Source organism: Zeus faber (genome assembly GCF_960531495.2).
Source record: "Zeus faber genome assembly, chromosome: 12".
NCBI classification, from domain to species: Eukaryota; Metazoa; Chordata; class Actinopteri; order Zeiformes; family Zeidae; genus Zeus; species Zeus faber.
The window spans coordinates 19,137,878-19,161,931 of NC_137196.1; the positions used below are offsets into that span (position 1 = coordinate 19,137,878).

General features: G+C 43.1%; 1 protein-coding gene across 1 annotated transcript in view; it reads left to right on the forward strand.

Annotated features, from left to right (window-relative positions):
- fyco1b (FYVE and coiled-coil domain autophagy adaptor 1b) overlaps nucleotides 1–22,584 on the forward strand; it is a gene marked incomplete at its 5' end in the record, with an annotated part of 23,713 nt that extends 1,129 nt beyond the window's left edge. Inside the window, 15 exons of the mRNA XM_080011101.1 lie at nucleotides 3,785–3,910; nucleotides 5,209–5,315; nucleotides 6,416–6,559; nucleotides 11,555–11,651; nucleotides 11,877–14,285; nucleotides 14,499–14,591; nucleotides 14,854–14,972; nucleotides 15,270–15,437; nucleotides 16,749–16,889; nucleotides 17,209–17,399; nucleotides 18,802–18,943; nucleotides 19,491–19,595; nucleotides 19,884–20,094; nucleotides 20,609–20,718; nucleotides 20,804–22,584. Of these exons, the coding sequence (XP_079867227.1) occupies nucleotides 3,785–3,910; nucleotides 5,209–5,315; nucleotides 6,416–6,559; nucleotides 11,555–11,651; nucleotides 11,877–14,285; nucleotides 14,499–14,591; nucleotides 14,854–14,972; nucleotides 15,270–15,437; nucleotides 16,749–16,889; nucleotides 17,209–17,399; nucleotides 18,802–18,943; nucleotides 19,491–19,595; nucleotides 19,884–20,094; nucleotides 20,609–20,718; nucleotides 20,804–20,879 (4,239 nt within the window). The 3' untranslated portion in view covers nucleotides 20,880–22,584. The remainder of the gene's footprint in view (nucleotides 1–3,784; nucleotides 3,911–5,208; nucleotides 5,316–6,415; nucleotides 6,560–11,554; nucleotides 11,652–11,876; nucleotides 14,286–14,498; nucleotides 14,592–14,853; nucleotides 14,973–15,269; nucleotides 15,438–16,748; nucleotides 16,890–17,208; nucleotides 17,400–18,801; nucleotides 18,944–19,490; nucleotides 19,596–19,883; nucleotides 20,095–20,608; nucleotides 20,719–20,803) is intronic.
- Between the last annotated feature and the right edge of the window lie 1,470 nt (nucleotides 22,585–24,054).

The following is a 24,054-nucleotide window of genomic DNA, read 5'->3' on the forward strand; positions in this document are numbered from 1 at the left end:
TCAATCATCTTTAAGTTGTGAATCGTATCCAACCATTTCACTCGTCAATCTTTACCTGACAAGCGGTCGTTCGTGGTTGACCCGCAGTCGTCGTGCAGTTAAACCAGTGCCCAGTGCCCCCCGCGACGAACTATGGCTGTGTTTGGCGATACTTACTCTTACACCGACCCGCCCACACCAGATGTGACGCACAGCGACAAAGCGGCTGGAAGTCATTCATTTCCAATGGGAGGTGGCGAGTCTTGTCGACGGGAGAAAGTTGATTGGAGGTCAACTTAATGGTAATTATCTGTGACGCGGGGCAGCGATTATGCATTTCAGCGGTTATGCATCCCATTAATATACCGTGATCCCTTGACTTTAGTTCCTTCCTACAGGACTTTTGTTCCCAAAATGGAGGAAGAGGTTATTGTTGTAGTAGCCGGTTTCCCCGTGCTTTATGATGTTACGCTATTCATTTAGAGAGATGTAATTTAAAAAAAAATGTGTGGAAGAAGATTTCGGAGGTATTTGGGATCCATGGTGAGATTAATTCCATGCACTGCTGTAAAAATTTCAAAGTCCCAAGTTCTATTTCTGTTGAATTTAAGTTCACATGAAGATGGTCCAAGACAAACAATTTCCCAAAACTTCCATTTAGTTTGATTGAAAGCATTTTCCATGTACAGTACGGTATTACCTAGCGACATATAGCCCAAATGGTCAGAACTCGTGTGAATATTTTTTGAGAATTTAATCTACCAGGTATAAAAAAACACATAGTGTGTCCTGTATCATATAAAATGTTGCATATATGAATGTTATATTTTATTTTATAAATAAATATAAAAAAGCTGTCACTTAAAAATAAATATTTGCAAACAAAATATAATAACAATTAATACCACTGTCCATGACAAAACCTCAGACGATGAAAATGTAAGTATTGAAAAAATAATTTTGTATTGTCTGTAATGTTGAGCCTCTGTGCACGGATCACGCAAAGTCAAACAAACTTTTAAATTTGGCCTTTTAGATCTGACATGAGTGAAGATTCAGCCACCGGGTTGCTTTTTTTTTTCGCCTCAAGTTTGTTCAGAAACAGATTTTGGTGGACTGATAAGGTGAAATAAGTGAAAGTTTACAGCCTTCATACAACAGAACCCGGAACTCAAGCTCAAACCTCATTGGCTCACAGAAACCGGAACTCGTGCTCAAGCCCTATTGGCTCATAGAACTAGGGACCTTGTGGCGCCACCCACTAAACAGACCATCCTGGAACTGGACGGATTAGAGGCTTAAGCCCTAGTTATACCTTCACGTCAGCGTGAGCGCACGGTGTTTTTAACTGGCACATTCTCCCTTGCAGTATTCAGAGAAACCACGGGTGGCAGTAGAGAGAAAGTACTGTGTGAAGCAGGAAGTAGTAAACGAAGAAGAGCGCTGAACAGGAGGCTTTGGCCAATTTACAATTAAGTCGTAGATTTGGGAGGTAGTTGATGGCAGACGTTTTTTTTAGTTTTTTTTTTATGTGCCATGAAAAGGGAGGCTCTTCCCCTCAGAGCTGTGGAGTAGCCACTGGCGATCAGGTCTCACTTTCTCTCTACAGACCCGTACAGAGACTTTTAGGGGCAGGTGCTTAAAGAATAAAAGGAAAGGCACATGGACCCCCCAGGTCTGTTTCTAGGCATTTTTGCCACATCATAGGTGCACCGAGGTTCATGAGGAATTCCTCATGAACATATTTTGCCCAGACAATCCGCTACCTCGACACCCATTCATTTAAAATAAATTATAAAAAGCGCCTGGTAAAGAGGGTGCCGTGGGGTCTATGGGGCAGTTGCTCGGACACCCTCCCCCTGCGTGTACCTGTTTTTGTGTAAATGCTTTACTTGTAAATAATTCATCCTGCACTTCTGGAACGGGGAGATTGCGTTTGCCGCATGACATTACATACAATGCGCGCGTGAACCCCACTGTGCGGACGTATTCGGCCCCCCATAAAATCGTATATTGGAAGATTGGAGGATTTTGCACGATTGCCCAGGCCTACTAAACAGCAAACATGGCTGCACGCACAACATCAGTGCTTGTTTTTGCCGAGGAGGAATTGCTGTTCATGATGGTTAAACCGACAAATGCGCCAAAAGGAGCTGCTCTGTCCGCCAGTTCCATGCAGAGACAGGAGAGTGGGTTTGAGGTTATGTCCCGCTCAGAATTTTATCTCAGAGGAACTTGGTGAACTACTGAACGGAGTCACAATGTGTAATTACTCTCTCTCATTGCAAGATTCTCTAAAAATAAATTGCCAATAAATAACTTTTATTTGTAAACTGAACTTTACAAAGACCCTGTTAATTTACAATAAAATCACCAAACTCAGTGAGCTGCTTGCGTATTTTCATTTGGTCTCTGCGGCAAAAAGTAATTGGTAGACTTTGAATTTCACATCTGACTTGTGCTGTGGATCAATTTTGGCCAAAATATCAGAAATAAAACGGCAAAACGCTGATCTCCCATCCCATCCAGGGAATGCCAAGTCACCTCGCTCCACGACGTCGCGCAGGTCCCCACGTGCCCCATATGCCATCCCCTGGTGACATCATTTGTGAAATAGGTCCCCTTTAAAAAGAGCACAATTTTCTCAAATTTTACGAAAACAAGACTGAAATAATAGACGGAAATAAATAATAATATATTATTCCAGATTGAGCGTGAAATTAATTTAGCCAGCAGGTACAGGAACCTCGAATCAGCTATCCTCCTTTATCAGACTGCATACTAAAAACTTTGCCTAAAATTTGACCAAAAAATCAGCTCCATCATGAAATCCAGTCTCTTTCAACTCAGAATTCTCGCCAAAATCAGGTAATTCCTGTCTTTTTTCGCAATTAGAACTAGTCATTCACACACTGGTTTCCTCACGTCTCGATTACTGCAATGCTTTGTATTTTGGCATCAATCAGGCCTCCACCCACCGTTTGCAGCTGGTGAAAAATGCTGATGCTAGACCCGAAAAAGAGACCACATCAGCAACACCTCTGCACTGACTTGCTGTTCATTTCAGCATTCATTTTACAATTATTTTGTTTGTTTTTAAGGCCCGCCACGGTCTTGCCCCTTGCTACATCGCTGAGCTTTAAACCCCCCACAGCACTGCGAGACCTCCCAGGTCTGCTGGCAAGGGATTCATTGTAGACCATGTTTGGTATAAGAACCATTTTGGTGTTTAGCTTTTTCAACTGCAGCACGAAGACTCTGGATCAACCTTCCCGAAAATATCCAATCTGCTGATTCTGTTGAATCTTTAAAAAATTTTGAAAAAATGTTATTATTTTCTTTTGTATGCATAAATGATTAACCCACTCCTGTAGTTTTATACCTTTTTTAAATTCACATCGCCATCTGTATGCAAAGCGCATATAAAACACAAATACCAAAAAAAATACAAAATAACACAAAGCGTGTTGTTTTGTTTCTGCTTTGCTTTCTATGTTTTCATTTTTTTTGTGTCTCTATTTGTGTCCCTGGCCTCTTTAAGCACATTGGAGCACAATTGTTTTATCTTTTTTAAAGTGCTCTATAAATTAAGACTGATTGGATTTGGTTTGATTAGAATTCTGCTTGCAAATAGTATAAATGGAGGATGAACGGACGGAATCAAAAACTCATTCATCCAGAAAGGAAAGGTGCATTTATTTATATCAATGCACAACGGAGTGCCTTAAAATAGGAAATTGAAAGTCAAGTCAAGTATGTGATGTTTTGTATTTGTACGTCCCTAATTTGGGCTTTCTTCCCCCAGTTTGACCAAAAACAGAAGACAACGTTTCTCGGTCAGAGGAAGGACTACTGGGACTACTTCTGCGACTGCCTCGCCAAGATCAAGGGAACGAACGATGGCATCCGCTTTGTTAAATCCATCCCCGAGGTAATCCTGTACAGTACACACACACGCACACACTGACTATGTAAACAACTCGGTAATCCCGCGGTCAGCCAGGTAGGACTTGGTACCGGTAAATGGTTTGGTTGTTTTGTTTCTTACGTCCCTACATTTGAGTGTCCTTATCACCGTTGCTGCAGGGAATCCATTGCGGTAAGAGACTTGGTTTACACCATTTGCTGAAGATGATCTGTACTGCTTTATTTCTTGTTAAATATTAGTATAAAAATATCTTCCGACTAATCAAGAAAATGCTATGTGAAAGGTATTTAAGAAGTTTGTGGAGGAATAAGTGAAGAAGAACTGTTTGTCAAAATGGCCTGAATCTATTTAATTATCTGCATGCCTGTGTGCCCTGAGGAACTGACGAGCAGGTAGCAGAGCGGTCGCTTGTGCCCCGTTCCTCTGTGCCCTGTCTCCGTTCCTCCAAATAAAACCGCTAAAAACACACTGCTTTTAGTGGTTTTATTTGGCGGAACAGGGCACAGCTCTCCGTGATCAGGCCGCGTGGAGAGCCGTGTTTGCGGCCGTGTCCGAATGTGGAAGTATATAAATATATTTATGATTCCCCTTATTTATAATTCCTCATTGAAATGTGATCCCTGTGCATTTCTGTAAGCTTCTAACTGTTTTATCCTGTTATTGTAATGCACACTGACTGACCAAAAAAAAAAAAGGCTATTAAACTTGAAGAACCTCAGTCGATTGACGGATCTCGTCAACAACGAGTCGTCTGATGATTCGACTCGTCGACTTAACTAACAACCTGCCAGTTGTTAATAAGCATAGGGGGCACCATTAGCTTACATGTGTCTTGCTACCGTAAAATGGCAATTTACTTGGAATACGACACTGTTTTTCAGTAGTAAGTCACATTCATGTGGGAGTCTCCAGCTGGTGTCCGTATGGTAAGTAGTTGTCCCTGTTCCCTTAGTTAAGTCCTTCCATCTGCCGTCGAGGAGCTTGGGGAGCTCCAGGCCGATACAGTACTGCAAATTTGTTGTTTGTGCAATCTTGACCTTTACAGATGAAGAGGAAATGCTGTGAAATGTTATGCTTTTTTTTTCCCCACTACCAATGCCGCTTGTATCCAAGCACCGAAAAGTTTGGTCCCTGTCATGACCAAAGACTTTGCAAACCAAGAAAAGAGCTGTGATGTGTCATCAAAAGACCTGTCACGCTGTTATCAAACAGGTTTTTACAGTGTTTTCTTTAGAGGCCGATCCCCGTCGCAGCAGCTTAAATATGTAGCTATACATCTTTGTTTGTGTGTATATTTCCAGCTAAAGACTTCGCTTGGGAAAGGAAGAGCCTTCATCCGCTACTCCCTGGTGCACCAGCGGCTAGCTGACACTCTGCAGCAGTGTTTCATCAACCACAAGGTGACAAGGTGAGAGAGGCGCACTCACACAAATGCATGTCTAATAAGGCAGGGTGACAATCAAAAATATCATATGGTATTTCTCATATGATAAAACTATGTATTTTTGTCGAACAATTGACCATAGTAGCCTCTATGGTCACTCTTGTGGAGAGTTGAGTTAATGTTGAGATTCTGGTAAAAGCGGTGGTATATGTTCTTGTACCGAGGCACAGAGCATAATACAGTCAGATGTTGTGCAAAGCTTCCATATCACTTTCGTGGTATTTTGTTTGAAGTAGAAATTACCATTCCGCAATATAGAGTGAATAGAATATAAATCGATATTTCCCTGATGTCCACTTCATTTACTGGCTGTAATAAGATACAATATCACTTCATTAATTCCTGGAGGGTGTATTACAAATACCCATTGCAATAACATAACAATAAATATTCACGCATTGGACCAATCTACAGGAACCCCCATATGAAATGGAAATACAGGCCAGAGATGGGGCCCATCTCCTTCTCCGCGTTGGATGGATGGATGGATACAGGGTACATTTAGGTGGCACCGTCAAGAACATCTGGGGAAATTCTGAGTTGTTAACGAATGGGGAAAAAGACGCTTTAATTTCCTCAATGCATTGAATCCGGGCCAAAGTTGGAGAACCAGCCTATATCGAAAGTACATGTGTTGCCGAAATACAGGAAGAAAAATGGAAACACAATTATGGAACCTTCCTAAGTTTACAAAAGTATCGCAGTCGGCTCAAATAATTGTGATCGAGCGATTGTGTGGTAATTGTGACAGCTCTAATGATATCTGAATGAACATATACAGTGAGTGCATTTCCCGTTTCCAGTAATCATCACTTCGGGTCAAGTCTTGTTTCCTTGAATAATTTGTGTAATTGTTTATCTTTTTAAGGAAGTACTTCTCAGCTCCTACTTCTCCCTTCCCGTTTTTTGTCTAACTTCTTGCCACAAGAGTATTACCACTTCTTCAATGAGACCTCACCCTGGAGGACCTTTTCTGTTTGAAGCTTCCTCAATCCTCCTGAGTTGGACGTCCTGTGGGTTTGTGTGCGGTATTTAAAGTGCTGTTGCGTCATCTCCCCATGCAGCGACTGGTTTTACGCTCGCAGTCCCCTCGTCAAGTCCCACCTCACTGCCGACATCATCAACCACCTCTATGAGCTCAACCAGATCCAATTTGACGTGGCGGCCAGGGGTCATGACCTCGACGCCGACTGGCCAACTTTTGCGAGGTAACCTTTCCCCGAACAGACATATTTACACATTTGTTAGACGAGGGTTTCCCTTCCGATGTGAAGAGAAGATCCTTGCCTTAATTGGTCCTTGATGATTGCGGGAGATGCCTTGGTGAAGAATTCGGCAGTGATAATGGAACCAGCAGATAATAGTTCCTCCACCAGGAGTTGGAGATGATCTGTAAATTGATTTGAATGAGACGTTTAATGGGGATAAACATGTGGGACTTGTGTGCTGCTGTAAAAGCTCATTTGAAATTAAAATTGTCCCAGCGATGGGTGTTTTAACAACCCAAAGTAACACTTCACTCACTGATAAGTCTGAAATTCACAACTTGAGTCATATTTCAAATCTTTTTTACTTGGTTGGGGATAGGTGTTTTCTTCTACTTTCTTTTCTTTTTGGCAGCAACTTTTACTTACAAATAAAGTAATAACCTTATTTTAGAATACGTAATTTTTTTAATGTATACCCCCCCACACCTTCCTTCCACACACACACACACACACACACACACACACACACACACACACACACACACACAAACTCAAACACACAAACTCAAACACACACTCCACACTCTCACTTCCCACAGAGAACAAGGAAGCAGAAATGTAAACCAATTGTCACGTGACTAAGATTCAGGATTTGGGATGAAAACATATAGCTGTTATGTGAGCCGCCACCACAGACAAATATATACAAACTAAACAAACTACAATTTTAGTTTCCATACCATGCGCGGGACAGGATTATTTATTTTATTCTTGATCACTGTTAAAAAATAAATAGCAGAATTTAAGTCAGTCAATCCCGACTTGAGCCCGACACGACGTATCTCGCCGCACTCTGCAAGCAGTCGAATCGCGTCGTGAGCAGCTCACACCACATGCTCGTCGCTCACGTGAGTGCGCTCTTGATGTTCCGCCGATCTGGGGCAATCTCCAAAAACCTGTCGGCGAGCGGAAAATCAGCCCAGAATCACGTAGTCTGAAGATCGGCCTAAGAAGTGTTTACAATCATAGATTTCAATGGGACTATGAATTTGATTTAATTTAATTCAGATCATTTGCATCACAGAGAGGAATTAAGGTAAACACACAAAGTAATACATTTAATACAATTAGGGAAAACATGGTCAAAGTAAATGTTCAAGTTCAAGAAATGATTTGTCACTTATACATACATACATGCAGCATTGCATACATATATGCAGTGAAATGACACCCGGTGATTATGCACAATAACCTCTATAAGCTCTAAAAATACTAAAATGTGCGCAATCGTCACAAGGTGCTCACGCAGGCGCCACAATTGCGACTCTGGGTTCTGTAAATATATAATAGAAATAAATGTCTGTGTTGTATTTAGAGATTATTGTGCATAATCACCGGGTGTCATGACATTTTACTGCATATATGTATGACCGTATGTATATGTATCTCTTGAACTTGAACTTTAAATATATATTTAAATCCTCCAAAATGAAACTTACCTTAACTTACTTCCAGCACTTACCTCACAGTGTAGAAGTCCTGGCATGTCACAAAGCGTGGAAGTCCTGGCATGTCACAAAGCTGGCTAAATGTATACATCTATTTCACGCTCAATCTGGAGTTGCTTCTGGTCGCCATTATTACACTGTGTCCGTTTCTGAAGTTCAAACACAAATCATAGGCTACCAAAAGTAGATGAATGAAATTATTTAGAGTAGATAGAGCGGTTTTGGAATGACAACTGAAAATTGGAATATTTTCCTTCTGAGCACAAGGACGGAATAGGGTGCTATTCGGCTTTCATTAAGGCAGCAGCGTCGTGTGATCCATATGAGTGTGTGTTAGGCCTCAGTGGTTGGATATGTGACACTGTGAAGTTCAAGCCATAAAACGACCTTGAAAACAGTCACACAGACTTACAAATAATGGCTATAATATTTAGAAGTTCCACATTTGTAGATGTGTTCAGTGATATTGGAACATAAAGAAAAAACATAGGGATGGAAAATGGGAAATAGAGAATAAGCTATACATTTTATAAGTGAGTAGTCTGAGACACCTAGAGTTTAATGTGCCATATTTAAATCCTTTTAAGGGGAGAATTTCAGACTCTAGTCATCATTTAGACCATCATTTAGAATATTTCTTGCTCAGAAAAGGTCTTTGAATTGTTGCCGCTTCTGGTTTGATGCCATGGTTGGCCTCATGGAAGGGCTTTACTGTTGCCTATTCCATATGGCCATATGGCTCTTTTGTTTTCAGGCAGCCATTGTTTTGTCCGGCCCACATAGGCCTTTCCACAAGGACAGGTCAGCTACACTGCAGAGGTGTTACTGCAGTCAATCAACTGCCAGATGTGATTTCAACAGTATGTCAATGTGTGAGATAACTAAATATGTTGTGTCATTGCCTTGACTGCTTTTTTCTTCACTTAGTGGTTGGTTCTCTTCAAAAAGTGGTTGTTTGGTCTTGTGTAGCTTGGTCATGCAGACTTTGCGATTGTTGCTAAAAAATCAGTACTACACTAGACTGGTAGAGCAGAGAAACTTAATCAGTAACAGACTGATACGACCTTGGTGCTGCATGGAACGCTATAGGAGGTGTTTTCTGTCTGCTGCAATAAGACTTTACAACTTCTCTGGTTGTCTTGAACTGGGTCTGTTTAGATTTTGTGATTTTGTTTTCTATTAAGAGGGTAGTTGAGCTACCTATCCAATAGTGTTTGCATTTGTATTTCCTGGGTCACTCCCACATTTCACAAAATCTAATCTGAGGCCTAATCTGAGCTCAGAGGGATCACATGACGCTGCTCCTCTCTCATGCCCTGTTGAAAGCTGACTAGGCTGAAACGCTGGCTTTTTAATCACCATGACATGGTCAAAGAAACCCTGGGCAGGGTTTCCCATTTCCCAATTCAGCTAAAATAAATGAAATGTTTTCGAGGGCTTTAATGCTTGATCAGAAGGACAGATGAAGAGGTTCGGGGCTATTTATTTTATTATTCGTCTTTTTGTAAAAAAATAAAAATAAAAATTTGATCGGGGCTGTTTTTGACAATTTTTTATGTACTAAACCCATTTGCAGACCGGCCAACCTGTATGCATTTTGTGTACCAACTACTACATTCTTAAGTCAGAATACGCAGGTGAAACTACGCAAAAAAAACAACCAAAGACTTTTAAAAGATTTATTGGGTATTTAAACGACATCCCTCGGATTGGACTAGATGCTACGACCTGTGGTTGTGTAAGCCCTCCCTCTTCTCTCACTCAACATCCACTGATACCCAGCAGCACTGAGTGGTACTTTATGATCCACCGAGGTGTAACGCTGCATTTCTGAGATAAAATGGGAAGTGGGAGAGTTAAAATAAAGCACAAAAATGTGACCGTAATGTTAACATATACAGTAAATCGGCCATGACCTGAATTGGTCGGTTTTCACCGGCCGATCAGTGTCTGATGTATTGTCAGATTCTGTCCCTGTCAGATGTACACACGATACTGCACTTATCTACTGAACTCAAACCCAATACTAACCTAATGTAATGTAGTTGCGTAGTTACGCTCAAAAAAGAGCGAAAGACAGAAAAGGATTGCTGTTTGGAGGTACTTCAAGGTAAATGTAAATTATTTATTTATCGCCTGACAGTATTCTATCATTGTGCAGACTGTGTATCTACTGCTGTCACAGCAGAGCTCTGCTCGCGATGAGAAGTCGACTCTTTTCATGAGACTCAGTTCTTGACGAGTCACTCAGTAAAAAGAGTCCTTCCATTTGATTCACTTGGTTTAACGCACGGTGAGGGAAGGAGGACTTCCAATGAACGAGAGTGAGAAGAAACAGCCATTTATTTCATTATGTTTAATTTTTGTAATGATTGCAGTTTATATGCTTAGTACCATATAAATATAATATAAATGTATATTTGCACTTAAAGTGAAAGGGACTTTCATTTGAAGTTCGAACTGGACCATGTTAGTTATATGTTGGGTCCTACTCAAACTCAGTGAGAGTTATAGGTTGACATTCCAATGTTCTGTAACTTTACAAGATGATGCATTTCAAGGTGTTTATCCTAATGATATGAGTTTGTAAACTGTATATAGTTAGCCGTAGCAGCTCGCATACGATGTGATTATCCTTGCTAGGAGACGGCTACAGTGTGAATAACTGATGGAGTTATTTAGCTGCAGTGACTCAAACACCACAGAGACTCCCTGTTACACTGTTGAGGTACTCACAATATTTTCCCAAGGTTGGCAGGTCTGCATTTGTCATTCATTTCTTTTCATATGTTTTTCACATGTTAACAAATAACTGACAGTTTGTATGAACAGCACGATATAGATAGTGAAAACTTGTGTAACCCGCCTCTTTTATCTGGTTGGCCAAGCGACCATGACGAGCGCCGCTGTTTGGCTGTTTGGCGGCACGTCATACAGAGGAAAACAGTGGATTTCAAGCAGTGCGCTTCAAACCATAATGTGGAGTGAAGGCGCGTGTGCCGGTTTCGGAGGACCGGAGGGCAGATATTTCAATCGGCAGCTCGGGCGTAGTGCTGAAATCTGTCTTGTGATTTGGTCCAGTAGATACCGATCGTATAGGAACCGGTGCCATAGTGGTACCGGGTTTCTGTGCCCAACAGAAAAACATCTTGCGTGTGACCATGTATTGCTTCAGAGAGTGCACGGAGAGGAGGGGCTATTCACAGACGGGGCCATTGTCAATCTGAGTGAGTGAGTGAGTGAGAGACACAATCAGCAGCTCTACCATGAAATAAGATTTTACCCATTTTAATGTTGATATTTTACTAGTTTAAAAAACTATTTTAAAAATACATAAAAAAAAAATACAGATAATTAGACTGATTACATTGGGGGAAACCCTGATATGGTATTGTCCCTCACTCCTTTTTTTTTTTTTTTTTTTTTTTAAGTGCCACCTGTGTCTTTTGCTGAAACCTCAATAATGGGTGTGTTCTTCGTGTCCTAGGAGAACGTTAGGAACCAATTCACCTGCCTTTTTGTGGAAGCCGCCCAGTCGCTGCTCCAGCATCACCAGTCTCGTTAGCAGCTATTCACATTCACAGGTACCCGCACAATAAAAAATACCCCACATGTACACAAACTGCCTACCTTAATCTAGGATTTTTTTTTTCTTTTGTAGATAGTGTCAGTGTTATTATACATTCACTTTGTTATTGTACATTCACTTTGTTTTGGTCTTATAGTCATAGCTGCTTCTATATGGGCCATTAAGGTGCAGTACTGTAGCAGTACCTGATTAGCGATGTGTTGTTCCATGATCTCTCCAGGTACAAGAGTTTCTCCCTATCTCAGACTTGGGTCACAGTCTACTTGGTGACCTAGGCGAACTAGGAGAACCCTCGTCCTGCAGCATCGCCGACGACCTGCGTATTGAGCTCGATCAATCGGAGCTCAGACAGCAGGAGCTTCGTGCACGGGTTCAGCAATTGGACGAAGAGGCCGCAGAGCTGAAGGCTGTGGTTAGAAATCTTCAAGACCAGTTGCTGGAAGCACAGAACTTCCCTGGCGACACTAACCCCGAAGAAACCAATCGGGAGAGGGCAAATTATCTTCAACTCACTAGCGAAGCAACGAACAGTGAACTTCAAGAGAGACTGACTGCTGTCGAGAACAAAAACATGGAGCTCTTGTCTAAGTTGGATGGGGCCCTTAGTGAAAAGGGACATCAGACAGCTAGCTACTGTGACTCGGCCTGGAAGATACAGGAGCTGCTGGATAAGCTTAAGGCTGCCGAGGAGGAGCGGTTGGTGGCTAAGAGAGAGGCCGAGGATAGGGCCAGGCATTCTGAGCGACTATCTCAGGAACTTAAACTCGGGGAAGAAGAGATGCGAAAGACTGAGGAGAAACTAGCTGAAGTGAGAGCAGGAGCCAGGGAAGAGCGTGAGGTGGCGATGATGCGGCTGGAGGATCTCCAGTGCGCTGTAAGTCGAATTCAAGGGGCACTGACACTGAAAGAGAAGGAGACTGGGAACTTGAGAGCCCAGCTTCAGGATCTGCAAGCTTCGCTGGAGACACGAGAGCGACAGGCGGAGGAACTGCGGAAAAGGCTCCAAGAAGAAAGGGAGGAGTTGGAGCAGAGAAGTAGCTTCAGTTTTTCCCAGAGTGAAGTGCTCGTGAGCCAAGTCCGGGAGTTGAGAGACCAACTGAAAAACCGAGAAAAAGAGGTGGCCAACAGTTCAGAGAGAGTCAAACATCTCGAAGAACAGTTGAAGCTAGATGTTGAGAAGAAAAGTCTGACCGCTCGCGTTGATGGAAATCAAGTTATTTCAAGTGATCAGTTTCAGAGGCTCGATGAGTATAAATCCCAATGCACCAGCCTTATGGAGCTAAATGCAAAGCTTCTCCAGACAGTAAAGAGGAGTGAGGAGAGCACCAGAGAGTTGGCGGAGAGCAGGGCATCCCTGCTGGAACAGCTAACTCCTTTAAGGGCCTCCGAGAAACATCTAATGGGGCGATTGGAGGCAGCCAGTTTGTGCGTGGAAGAGCGAGAGCAAAAGCTTTTGGAGCAAAACCTACATTTAGAGGAGGTTGTTCAGAAGGCTCTCCTTCAGAGAAAAGCTTCCGATGCTAGTTTAAAAAGGCTTGAGTGCGATAACGGGGATCTTATGGAGGTTCAGTTGTCCCTGAAGAAACAGTCGGCCTTAATTCAAGAGGACTTTGAAGCGCTCACAGCCAAAGCATCTGGATTGGACGTCGACCTTTTGGCTTCCCAGCAAACTCAAGCTTTGTTGCAGAAGAAACTCCGGGAAACTGAGACCGGCCTCAGAGATCAGACGGTTAAATGTGATTTTCTGCAGGCCAGGGTAGAGGAGCTGGAGGGCAGGGCTGGGCAGTCGGACAGGGAAAAGAGCGATACGGAAGGTGCAGATAAAATACCGGAGTTGTATAATGCACAACAAGCTTCAACCAAAGAGGACACACCCAGACTTTTGATAGCTGAGGCTCAATTAGAACTCAACCTGAAGGAGGTAAACAGGCTCCAGGAGGAGGTGGTGGGGCTCAGGGCTCAGCTTTTGGCCAGGGCTGAGGAAAGGATGAAGATTCAGGCACTCCAGGAGGTGACAGAGGCCTCTAGAGAAGACCTCCGCTTCCTGGTTGAACAACTCAAGGCCCAGGTGGAAGAGCTAAACCGCCGGCACGTGGACGAGATACTCCGCTCCAGGGAGCGCGAGGAGGCTCTCAGCCGTGAGCGCGACGGAGAGGCACAGGCGCGAGTCGGTCTGGCTGCGGAAGTCACCGCCTCCAGAGAAGAGCTCCGCAATCTGAAGTTGCGTTATGAAACCGTTTGCATGGAGAACAGCGAGTCCAGGGAAGCGCTGCACAGAGCCAACACGGAAACGGCCGAGCTTGGCGTGCACGTGTGTATGCTCACTGCTGAGAATGAAGAAGCACGTCTGCGTTGGGAGGGGCTGTCGACCAAGCTACAGGAGCTGGAGGAGGAGGCGGCTCAGGAGGCCGAGAGGCTGAACACCAGCATCATGCAGCTGCGTCAGGAGAACCGGCAGCTTGCCGAGCAGCTTCACGACGGGCAGGACCGCTCGGCGGCCATGGCGGAGCTGTTTGGGGATAAGGCCCGGCATGAGGTCAAGGCCCTGCAGGAGAGCAGCCAGGAGGAGATCCAGGCCCTCCGCTTCCAGCTGAGCAGCCAGGCCATGAGCCAGAGCAACCAGCTCCAGGTCAGCTCAATCAATTTAATGTTTGTATAGAGCTCACCCTGAATATGAATAATGCATATTATTATCATTATCATGATGATGATTATGTTTATGATTATTAATAATCATAATAATACATAATAATCAGTGATGACATATAAACAATGTTCACCTGGAAAAATCTGAATATTATGTGACCCTCTGCATGATGATTCAGTGATTGTGTGTATACAGAGCGTCAACCAAGAGGTTCAGGAAGTGAGATCACAGTTTAAGGATGAAAAGGCCAAGGCTGATGTTCTGGAGAGCAAGGTCGGACGGCTAGAGGTGAGAGCCTCGTCTGGTCCCGGATCGGTTTGTAGAGATCATCTCCTATAGCGGCATATTAATATGTCGTCATTGCGGTTCTATAGTGATGGGTTACATCAACGAAACCAGCAGCTGCTACTTGGGTGCTGTGCTCCATCTACAGACTTCAATGTTTTTGAAGACGAAGAAATATTTTATGAGTGCATGTTACTTTACAATGGCAGAAATAGCCAAATAAAGAAAACTGATGTCTTTCTTTACTTTGCTCTACTGGTTACAGACAGACAATCAGTGGTTGAAGCAGCAGATTGAGGAGAAAAGCACCCAGATGGCCCAGTCTGAGAGTCTCCTTCAGCAGAAAGCTGATGAACTAAACCAGCTGAAAGGGAAATTATTAAGGTATATTGTGTTCATTATCAAGAAATGAGGGCCACGTTAAAAACTTGGGAAAGTCACTTGATTTCTGTTCATTGAATTACAAACATTATTCTGTCTTAAATATCACCTCAACTTTAGAACTTTTAATTACAATCTAGTATTTTGAGTTTTCTTTTGAATCCAAAACACTAAAATGATATTGTACTATGAAATATACCTCAGGATTTATTTGAAATCTGGGTCTACATATACCATCGTTAAAACTCAAGTTATTTTTTCCGAAGCATCGTGAAGGAGCTGGTTTTGGTGTGTGTCCAGGTCTGAGGAAGGTCAAGCAGTGGCTGAGCGGGCCTGTCAGGAGCTGAGTGAGAATCTACGGAGAGCCGCGCAGGACAAACAGAGCATTGATCTGAAGACGGCTGCGGAGCTGGACGATCTGTACCGCACCAAGATCAACCTGGAGGAGAGGCTCATTGAGCTGATAAGGTCGAGGAAAAAAAAAAAAGCTTGTCTGCTTCTCCTGTTCATTTTGGCCACGTTCACACTGCATGGCTTAGTGCTCAATTCGCGTTTATTGCTTAGATCATATTTTTTTTGTTTGTTTTGTTTACCTTATTTTTTAAATGTGGCCAATATCAGATTCCAGTGTGAACGGGTCACGGTCCTGATCTGACCCGCGTGCACAGAAGTACCAAAGACGTCACACGCAGCACGCTGTCGTACGGAAGTAAACATGGCAGGCCGATGCACCGCGACCCGGCACGCTCCGTGGCCAGGTGGTTGTCGGACGGCGCGGGACCATGTACCTTCGGCTTGAGCTCGCAGATGAAATCTTTAAATGCAGCAGGGGCACGGTGCTTTTATTGTTTCGTTCAATAAAGAAAATTTGTAAGATAAAATATATCTAAAATAAAAACACAATGTGCTCAAATTGCATCCAGATCGCTCTCTAAGAGGACACACACACACACACACACACACACACACACACAATTTTAGATCCGGTGCTATTCATAGAACGCAGCGGGGGTGAGTGCCCCTGTGCCTGGTCGGTCTATTTATCAATTATTTATTTTCCCTCTCCGTGCTGTATATGCTGCTTACACTGCTTGGGTGCCACGGTGGGAGCGGCCGCTTTGCGCCCCGCTATGCTCTCCGGTCCCAAAGCCGGGGGCGGAATTCCAAGTTTATTCTCAAAACACAGGGGTACTTAATTTTTTTTTGTGTCCCGGTCCATGAACATTTTGTGCGGTCTGATCCGTGATCATAAAAAGGTTGGGAACATGCTCTGGAGTGATGTAAAAGTCGCATGAATTACGATTTGACTGGTCAGACTGAAGTCGCATTGCAAAAAAATCAGTCCTGTATCTGATTTGGGACCGCATATGAAAGTGGCCCAATTCCGAATTGGAAAGATCAGAATCCATGTGATTTGCGCTACTGTCATGAAAAAAACAGAACTGAGTCACATATGAGCAAAAAATGGATTGGGGCCAGTTTGGCCTGCAGTGTAAATGTTGCCTTTGCTGTCACAGATGAACTGGGAGATAATTTACTTAAGTCACGAAAGCTAATTCAATTTGTGCACATATTCCCTTTGTATTATCATGATGGTATGTTTTTTGTTTTCTGCCCCCGAACTGGAAGAACTTATTAGCCTGAAATTTGAACTTATGCTGTCTTAATTTCATCGTAAACATTTAGTCTGGTTTTATTTATCCATATATTTCTTTTTGTCCAAATTACCGGCTGTGTGGACGGGATGTAAACCATGCTGCTCGATGCTGCCCTCTACAGGGAGAAAGATGAACTGTGGCAGAAGTCGGACGCCCTGGAGTTTGAGCAGAAGCTGAGAGAGGAGGAGACGGAGAGGGACGTCAACTACTGTCTGGGCTGCCACAGCCAGTTCAGCTGGTGGCTCCGCAAGTACAACTGCAGGTCAGAGGCTCTCCTGTGTCACCTGCACTTCCTGTTATCTGTCGCGGAGTCTGTTCCCATTTCGATTGCGGGGAAAGTGGTTCAAATTGTCATCCTTAATCCCAGGATAAAATCCTAGTTTGATTAGGTCTCTCACTGCCATTTATGATGTATGACAAGCATTAATAATGTATATTGGGGAAGGGACTAAAATGAACAACAACTGCAGCAGAATAAGGACCGCAGATGGACGATGAGACTTTTGTCATCCGACGTTCCGCGTTCCACGGCAACCATGCTGTCCTGGATCTAAGCCAGACCCTACACTGTCTGTTCCCAGGTTGTGTGGGCGCCACTTCTGCTACTACTGCTGCAACAACGCCGTCAGCACCCTGCAGGGCGGCAGCAGAGAGCGCTGCTGCAGGGACTGCTACAACCAGCACAGTGCGGTGGTGGAGCGCCACCCGCAAGAGCAGGCAGGCGATACGGCCTTCAGCCCACTGCCCCAGCCGGGCAGGGCCACATCCAGAGGTGCTTGTGACTGGATCTCTGCAAATCTGCCCATGCCTACACACACACACACACACACACACACACACACACACACACACACACACACACACACACACACACACATAATGACAAAGACACATTGGACACTTGAAACTGATTGTTGTCAATGTGGGGTCCATTGAACATCACTATTGCTTCATTTATTTTATTTCATTTTAAATGTCAGCGCACTAGGAAAATGTACAATAATGACTTATCCCCCTAGTTAAGAGACCAAATTTTGTCAAAGGGTATCGGCGCCCTCATGCATATTTAAATTGTTGTAATGACGTGTGGTAATAAAAAAAGCTACAAGTAATTATGTTTAATATTAATAATAATTATGATAATGTCTTGAACTTGAACTCGATAATAATAATATTAATTCATAATAATAATTCAAGTTCAAGAGATTATTTCTAATTGATAATAATAATTGATAATAATAATAAATATAGCCATAAACGCTCATTAACAGGATTTAAGCCCATGAAGTCCATTTAGATCTTATAGCACAAACTGTACAGGGATGTTCAACAGGTTCAGTCCTAAAGTTTATCAAGATATCAGACGACTGGTAAAAGGATCAGAGTGCTCACTACAACACTGCCATCTGCTGGATAAATATTAAGTGTCACAACACTAATATTTACGCCAACAGAAAGTCTTGCCATTTGGTAACCTTTGAATGGATTCACACAAAACTTGGTGTGAATGCTCCAATTGGTGGTCTGAACATGTTACCCAAGTGTCATGATGATTTCCTTAAGCTAACTTGAGTTATGAGCCATTATGTGATTGGCCCCATCTAAATACACCTAGGGTAATATGTACTGATCTCAATCACACTGCATATTTTAACCAATAATTATCTATTTGGTGAAATTTCACTTCACACATAAGGAGATACATATCTTTGGCATTTTTACTGTACCCTAAAATTCTAAATTACTAATTTACATACTCTGGCACATAGGTTCCTATACCTCTACCTATATCCCTGTTCAGTTTTGTGAAGATTGGACTAACGGTCAATGAATTATGGCTGATATTGTGTGACACCACACTTATTGTCAAGTTGAATGGTTGATAAACTAACCTTATTATAATAATAATAATAATAATAATAGGGAATTTTACAAAAACAATAGGGTTTCAGCTCTGCCAGCTTTAATACATAATAATGAGTAGTATTATTATTATTACTATTATTATTATTATTATTTTAACCTTTATTTGTCTAGCACCTTTCATACACATGCAACTCAAAGTGATATATATTTGAAGTAATATAGGACAATCCAATAGTAAACAAAGTTGCATAAAAAGAGCAATCAATGTAAACAACTAAAATGAAGACTAATTGCGCATGTTCTGACAGTAACAGACGACGGAGCGAAGCAGGACGACGGGGTATTCGACATCATCACCGAGGAAGAAGTGAGCGGCGTGTACGACAGCGATTCCCTCTCCTTCAGCACCGCCTGCTCTCCCGGACATGGCCAGCAGGGGGCCGCACAGCTGTAAGTATGGCATGTACTACCATAGGCTTCGCTTTGGAGGTTGCAGCGCCAGACCGTGATAGAACAAATTAATGCTGAGCAGATGAGTTGTCAAACTCCTAACAAACCAATGAGTCTAATGGCCATTTCAAGTCTAATGCCGCCAAAAGGGAATCTTTTTTTGTTTTGATCCAGTTTTCTAGACGTGCCCATCTTGAGGCTTTATCGTGTTGCTTTATAGGGTTGGGTATTGGGTGGAAAATTAAAATAAAATGATTTTTTTATCTCATCGTGAAGAGAAAACAATAACTGAAATGTTTGTCACTGTGGTAACGCCTAGAGTAGCAGAGTATTTCATTTAAACGGAAAATGATTGCATATCCAACCAAAGTATCAGTATTACAATTTGCTAAATCGATCCCGAATTTTAAACAATTTAACTGAATTGTGTCGCGGTATCGATTTTATTTTAAACCCAGCCCCGTTGCCGCACGCGACTAAAATCCTGTCATCACAGTAAAAACCCTGATGCATCTGCTCTATTTTCGGTTCCCCGCTACTGCTGCAGAAACAGCAGCGCCAGCGCGGCGGACACCACTTCCGAGGAGCCCGACGACACCAGCGCCGCGGTGCAGGACGCGGAGATCTGCCTGCTCAAGGCCGGAGAACTGACGTGAGGGCGCGTGCAAACAACGCCTGGTTCTGCTGCTGCGGGAGATTGTTTTGCGGAAGTTTGTTTTGTGGATGCTCGGGCGTCAACCGCCTCCTGTTTTCTTGGGGAAGTTAACCGAAGCGCTCGCGCTCCATCAGTTGCCTTCTCAAAACGTCTCCTAGAGTTTAGATATGCGATGTACGCCACTGTGTTTTGTCATTTTGGAGGAATATGGGGAAAGGGAATGAACGAATGCTGGAACCGCTCATGGAACCTGCGCCTCGCTCCTGTTTCTCCGACCTGTTGCAGGCTCTCGACCGCCTTCACGCTGGACGACATCGTGGCGTTCGGGGACGGCTCCCGGGAGCTCTTCATCCGGTCCAGCTGCTACAGCACCATCCCTATCACCGTGGGCAACTCCGGCCCCACGGTCACCTGGGTGTTCACCTCCGAGCCCAAAAGCATCTCCTTCAGCGTGGTGTTCCGGGACAGCGCCCAGACGCCGCTGGAGCAGGCCAAGGTGGGGGAACCAGAAGCACTTTCACTCTCATCTCTGGTCTCATCAACCCTGAGCGTTTTCCTGATGATAGCTCACGTTTCCATTTGATTATTTATTTATATTGTCTCAATTTTATGGTTTCAGAAAACCGAGCTTTCGATATGGTGAGAAACCTACCTTTGAATGGTCTCCTGGTCCCTCCGACAACTATGGAAACACATGTTTTTCGTCGGTGTTACTTAAGTTTTCTGTATTTTGAGTTATTTCCAGAAGTTGTTTTGCCGCTATTGCTTTAAACCTGCAATTAAAAAATACTGAACATGGTGAAATTAAAACAAAAATATTTGACATTTTTTCTGATAGGAGATCATTTGGAGTTGGGTCTCTCACCATATCATTACAATTTTCCGCAACCCGAAAAAATATAAAGACAATATTCGAATGAGAAAATGTGGTCCATCATCATCGTGACCGCCGGGTGTGGTCCTTTTTAACTTCATGCTCAAGTCGGGGTTTGTTGTTTCCCCTTCCCCAGGTCCTGATCCCGCTGACCCGCTGTAACTCCCACAAAGAAACCATCCAGGGAGAGCTGAAGGTCCGAAACCCTGGGGAGTACACCCTGGTGTTCGACAACTCCTTCTCCAGGTCGGTTCCTCGGTCCCCGCGGCGGAAGCCTTCTCAGGGTTCGCGCTTTCTTGTCAACTGTTTTTGTTTTCTTCGGGTCGATCAGGTTCATTTCCAAGAAAGTGCTGTATCGCCTCAGCGTGGAGAAGCCCGTGATCTACGACGGAAGCGACTGTCCGTGAAGCGCACGGAGAGCCAGGGAGCCGGCGAGGAGCACGTGAGGTCTTAATTTCTCTCCCCGATCTACTCGGCGAAATCAGCCCGAAGAAAAGTGAACGTCCCGTTTAACGCGGTAGTCCGTCGTCGTCCTCCTCATTTGAGATCACGTCGCATGAAGCCGCCATCTCGTCAACTTTGGTTTAAGTGCCAGACTTAGCGGCTGAAGGGTGCACTTGCAAAATAGTGAGCATGCACCTCCCACTGTAAAAGTGTGACCATGGATTTAATGTAGCATTTAGGTGTTTTTTATTTTAATATATATTGTTAATGTAGAGGGTTGTTGAATACTTGAATGTTATGAGGATATTTTTTTCTTCCTTCCTGCATGTGCAGGGATAGCGTGGCGAGCGTGCAGAATGAAGCTATTGTAGAACATTTACGGGGGGAGGTTTTCAGAAGTAAAACTGCACTTTGCATATATATTAGCTGGAAAAATAAAATAACATCACGGTTTGTTTGTTTTTTTTCCTTCATGAGAAAGTGTTTTCATGCCTCCGCTGAATAGATGTAGCTTATAGACTTTGTTTGTTTTTTTGTTTTTGTTTTTTCTTTGATTCATTTATACGATGGCTGTATCTGTTAAATCTAAGGCTTTAATTCAGTGCAGGGCAGCCGATGGTAGTGGTCAGAAAGGAGACTCGACATGGACAGAGTGTACTAGAACGACGACTCACAGTTCCGTTTTCACCATTTCTATGCATGCCAACTCTTAGAATACTGTGCATGGTTCCCTGACTGTGTCGAGGTTTGTACAACAAGTGCATTTTATGGACATTTGGACATTTTTCAGGGAGCAAAACGATATAACACAAAGGCTCTTAAACTAGGCGTCAGTCACCACCAATGTTGAGGAAAATAGATTTGAAGTTTGGAGGCGTGTCAACATGATTAGGGCAAGTTCTCGGTCGCCGACTCGAGCCGCCAGAGAAGGAAGCGTAAAAATCGAAAAGCTTTTTCTTTGGTCGATCCGTCTCCCGATTGACGAGTGGGACACAACCTCAACTGCACCTTAATATATATATATATATATTTTTTTTTTTTTCTTAGCTTGACGAAAGGTTTCTGAATCACAATTTCTCAGATTAAATGGATTCAGACATTTTTTTTTCTATATTTGGTTTGTTTTTGATTTGAGAGGATGAACTGATTTTTTCTTTTTTTTTTTTTTTTTTAAACTAAGAGAACCCCCCTGTGTGTCTTTAATTCAGCTAAACATCTCACTCCCACTTGAGTGCACACAGAGCATTTGGCTGCTCAACCGGGATTAAGCAAGTTCCAACATTTGGAAGCTGGAACATTTAGCATTTAATAAATTCTTTCACAATAGTCATTTGTGACAAAGTGGGAGGGAAATATTTTCTTTCTTTTTTTTACTTTTCTAATAATAATAATAATAATAATAACAACAATAATATATTGCCAGAATAACAGGACTAAAAGTCTGTTTTGTCTATTTTATCAACAATCAAACTAAATAATTTGTAAAGGCATTGCAACATGACATGTTTTGTACAGTGCACTTTTTGGCTTTTTAAAATCAATTGACCAATGCGACTTTGTCGAACAGCTTGCTGTTTGAGTGCAACCGAGAAGAAATTATTATTTATTTCTGGGGAAATTCCTTTTTATTCTCAAATTTGTTTTCTTAAACATGTTTGCATAATTCCATAGGACTTACTTTGAAATGTTAGGATTTGTAATATGATGGACTTATGGTTATGAACAGAGAAATAAATAAGGATGGTTTGAATTTGTGGTTTTTTTATTTTTTTTTATTTTTTGGAGGACCAGTCTCCAAATCTACAATTTTTAGATGTGCACCGGGAACATGGGTCCTCAGATATACCAGGTGTATCAACCGTGTGTGTGTGTGTGTGTGTGTGTGTGTGTGTGTGTGTGTGTGTGTGTGTGTGTGTGTGTGTGTGTGTGTGTGTGTGTGTGTGTGTGTGTGTGTGTGTGTGTGTGTGTGTGTGTGTGTGTGTGTGTGTCGTTTCGTTTCGTTTCGTTTCTGAGGTGTCCGTCTAACAGTGTTTACAGCGCAGAGGGCAGGCTGCTTCTCAAGGTTAATGATCTCATTGTAAATCATGTCACATCCGCAACTCTATTCTGCCTCTCTCTCTCTCTCCCCCTCACTCTTTTCCCTCCACTCTTCTTTTTCCTCTCCTGTTTCTCTCTCTCCCTCTCTTTCTTTCCCTCTCTCTCTCTCTCCCTCACCCTCCCTCCTCCAGCCTGCCTTCACTGATCAGTGATTTGCACTCAGGGGTGTGTGTGTGTGTGTGTGTGTGTGTGTGTGTGTGTGTGTGTGTGTGTGTGTGTGTGTGTGTGTGTGTGTGTGTGTGTGTGTGTGTGTGTGTGTGTGTGAGCGTGCATGCGCGCGTCTTATGTGTATACACACGTGTGCCCTGAATGCTAATTTAATTGCAAGATGCAAAAATTCAGGAATTTATCATAGACATACACATATATAATGCATATATATTTAGAAAGCTATATGTGGAGAGAGAGAGACTTTGTTAGTTGTCATATTTTCATCTTGCACATGGCCACTAGAAACCGAAAAAACAAAAGACAACGTTTCTGGTAAAAGCCTAGAGGAGCCTCAGACTTTCGTAACTTGGCAAAAACGGACAGACGGCTCCCTCCAACTTGGACACTATCGATGTCGTTTCCCGCCTTGAGCGTCACACACTCCTCAAATGAAGAGTGAGTCACACACACACACACACACACACCCACACACATGCAGGGACATGGATAACATGATCGCGAGGGGCGACTTTCAACCTCACATGTAAGTGTTTCTGACGGCCTGATGTGTTTCTGTCCGAAACGCAATAATTGTCTGTCATTCAAACTTGAACCCTTACGACATGAACCGTTTGTTGTTGTTGTGTTTTTGTTTTTGTTTGTTTTTCCCCCCATGGCGCCCGTCAAAAGCCTCAACCATTCTTCACCCCAAGCTAAGCATGTTGGACATTTCACAGTGGGCTTGAGGTCACGTGTCGGCCATTTTGAATCCTTATGTGTGACCTGAGATGTATCATCTGTCGTGTGTGTGTGGGGGGGGGGGGGCTGGCTCACCGCTCCATGCACTCTGGCAGATGAAAACGTGTCTGTCAGCGGTACCGCAGACAAATT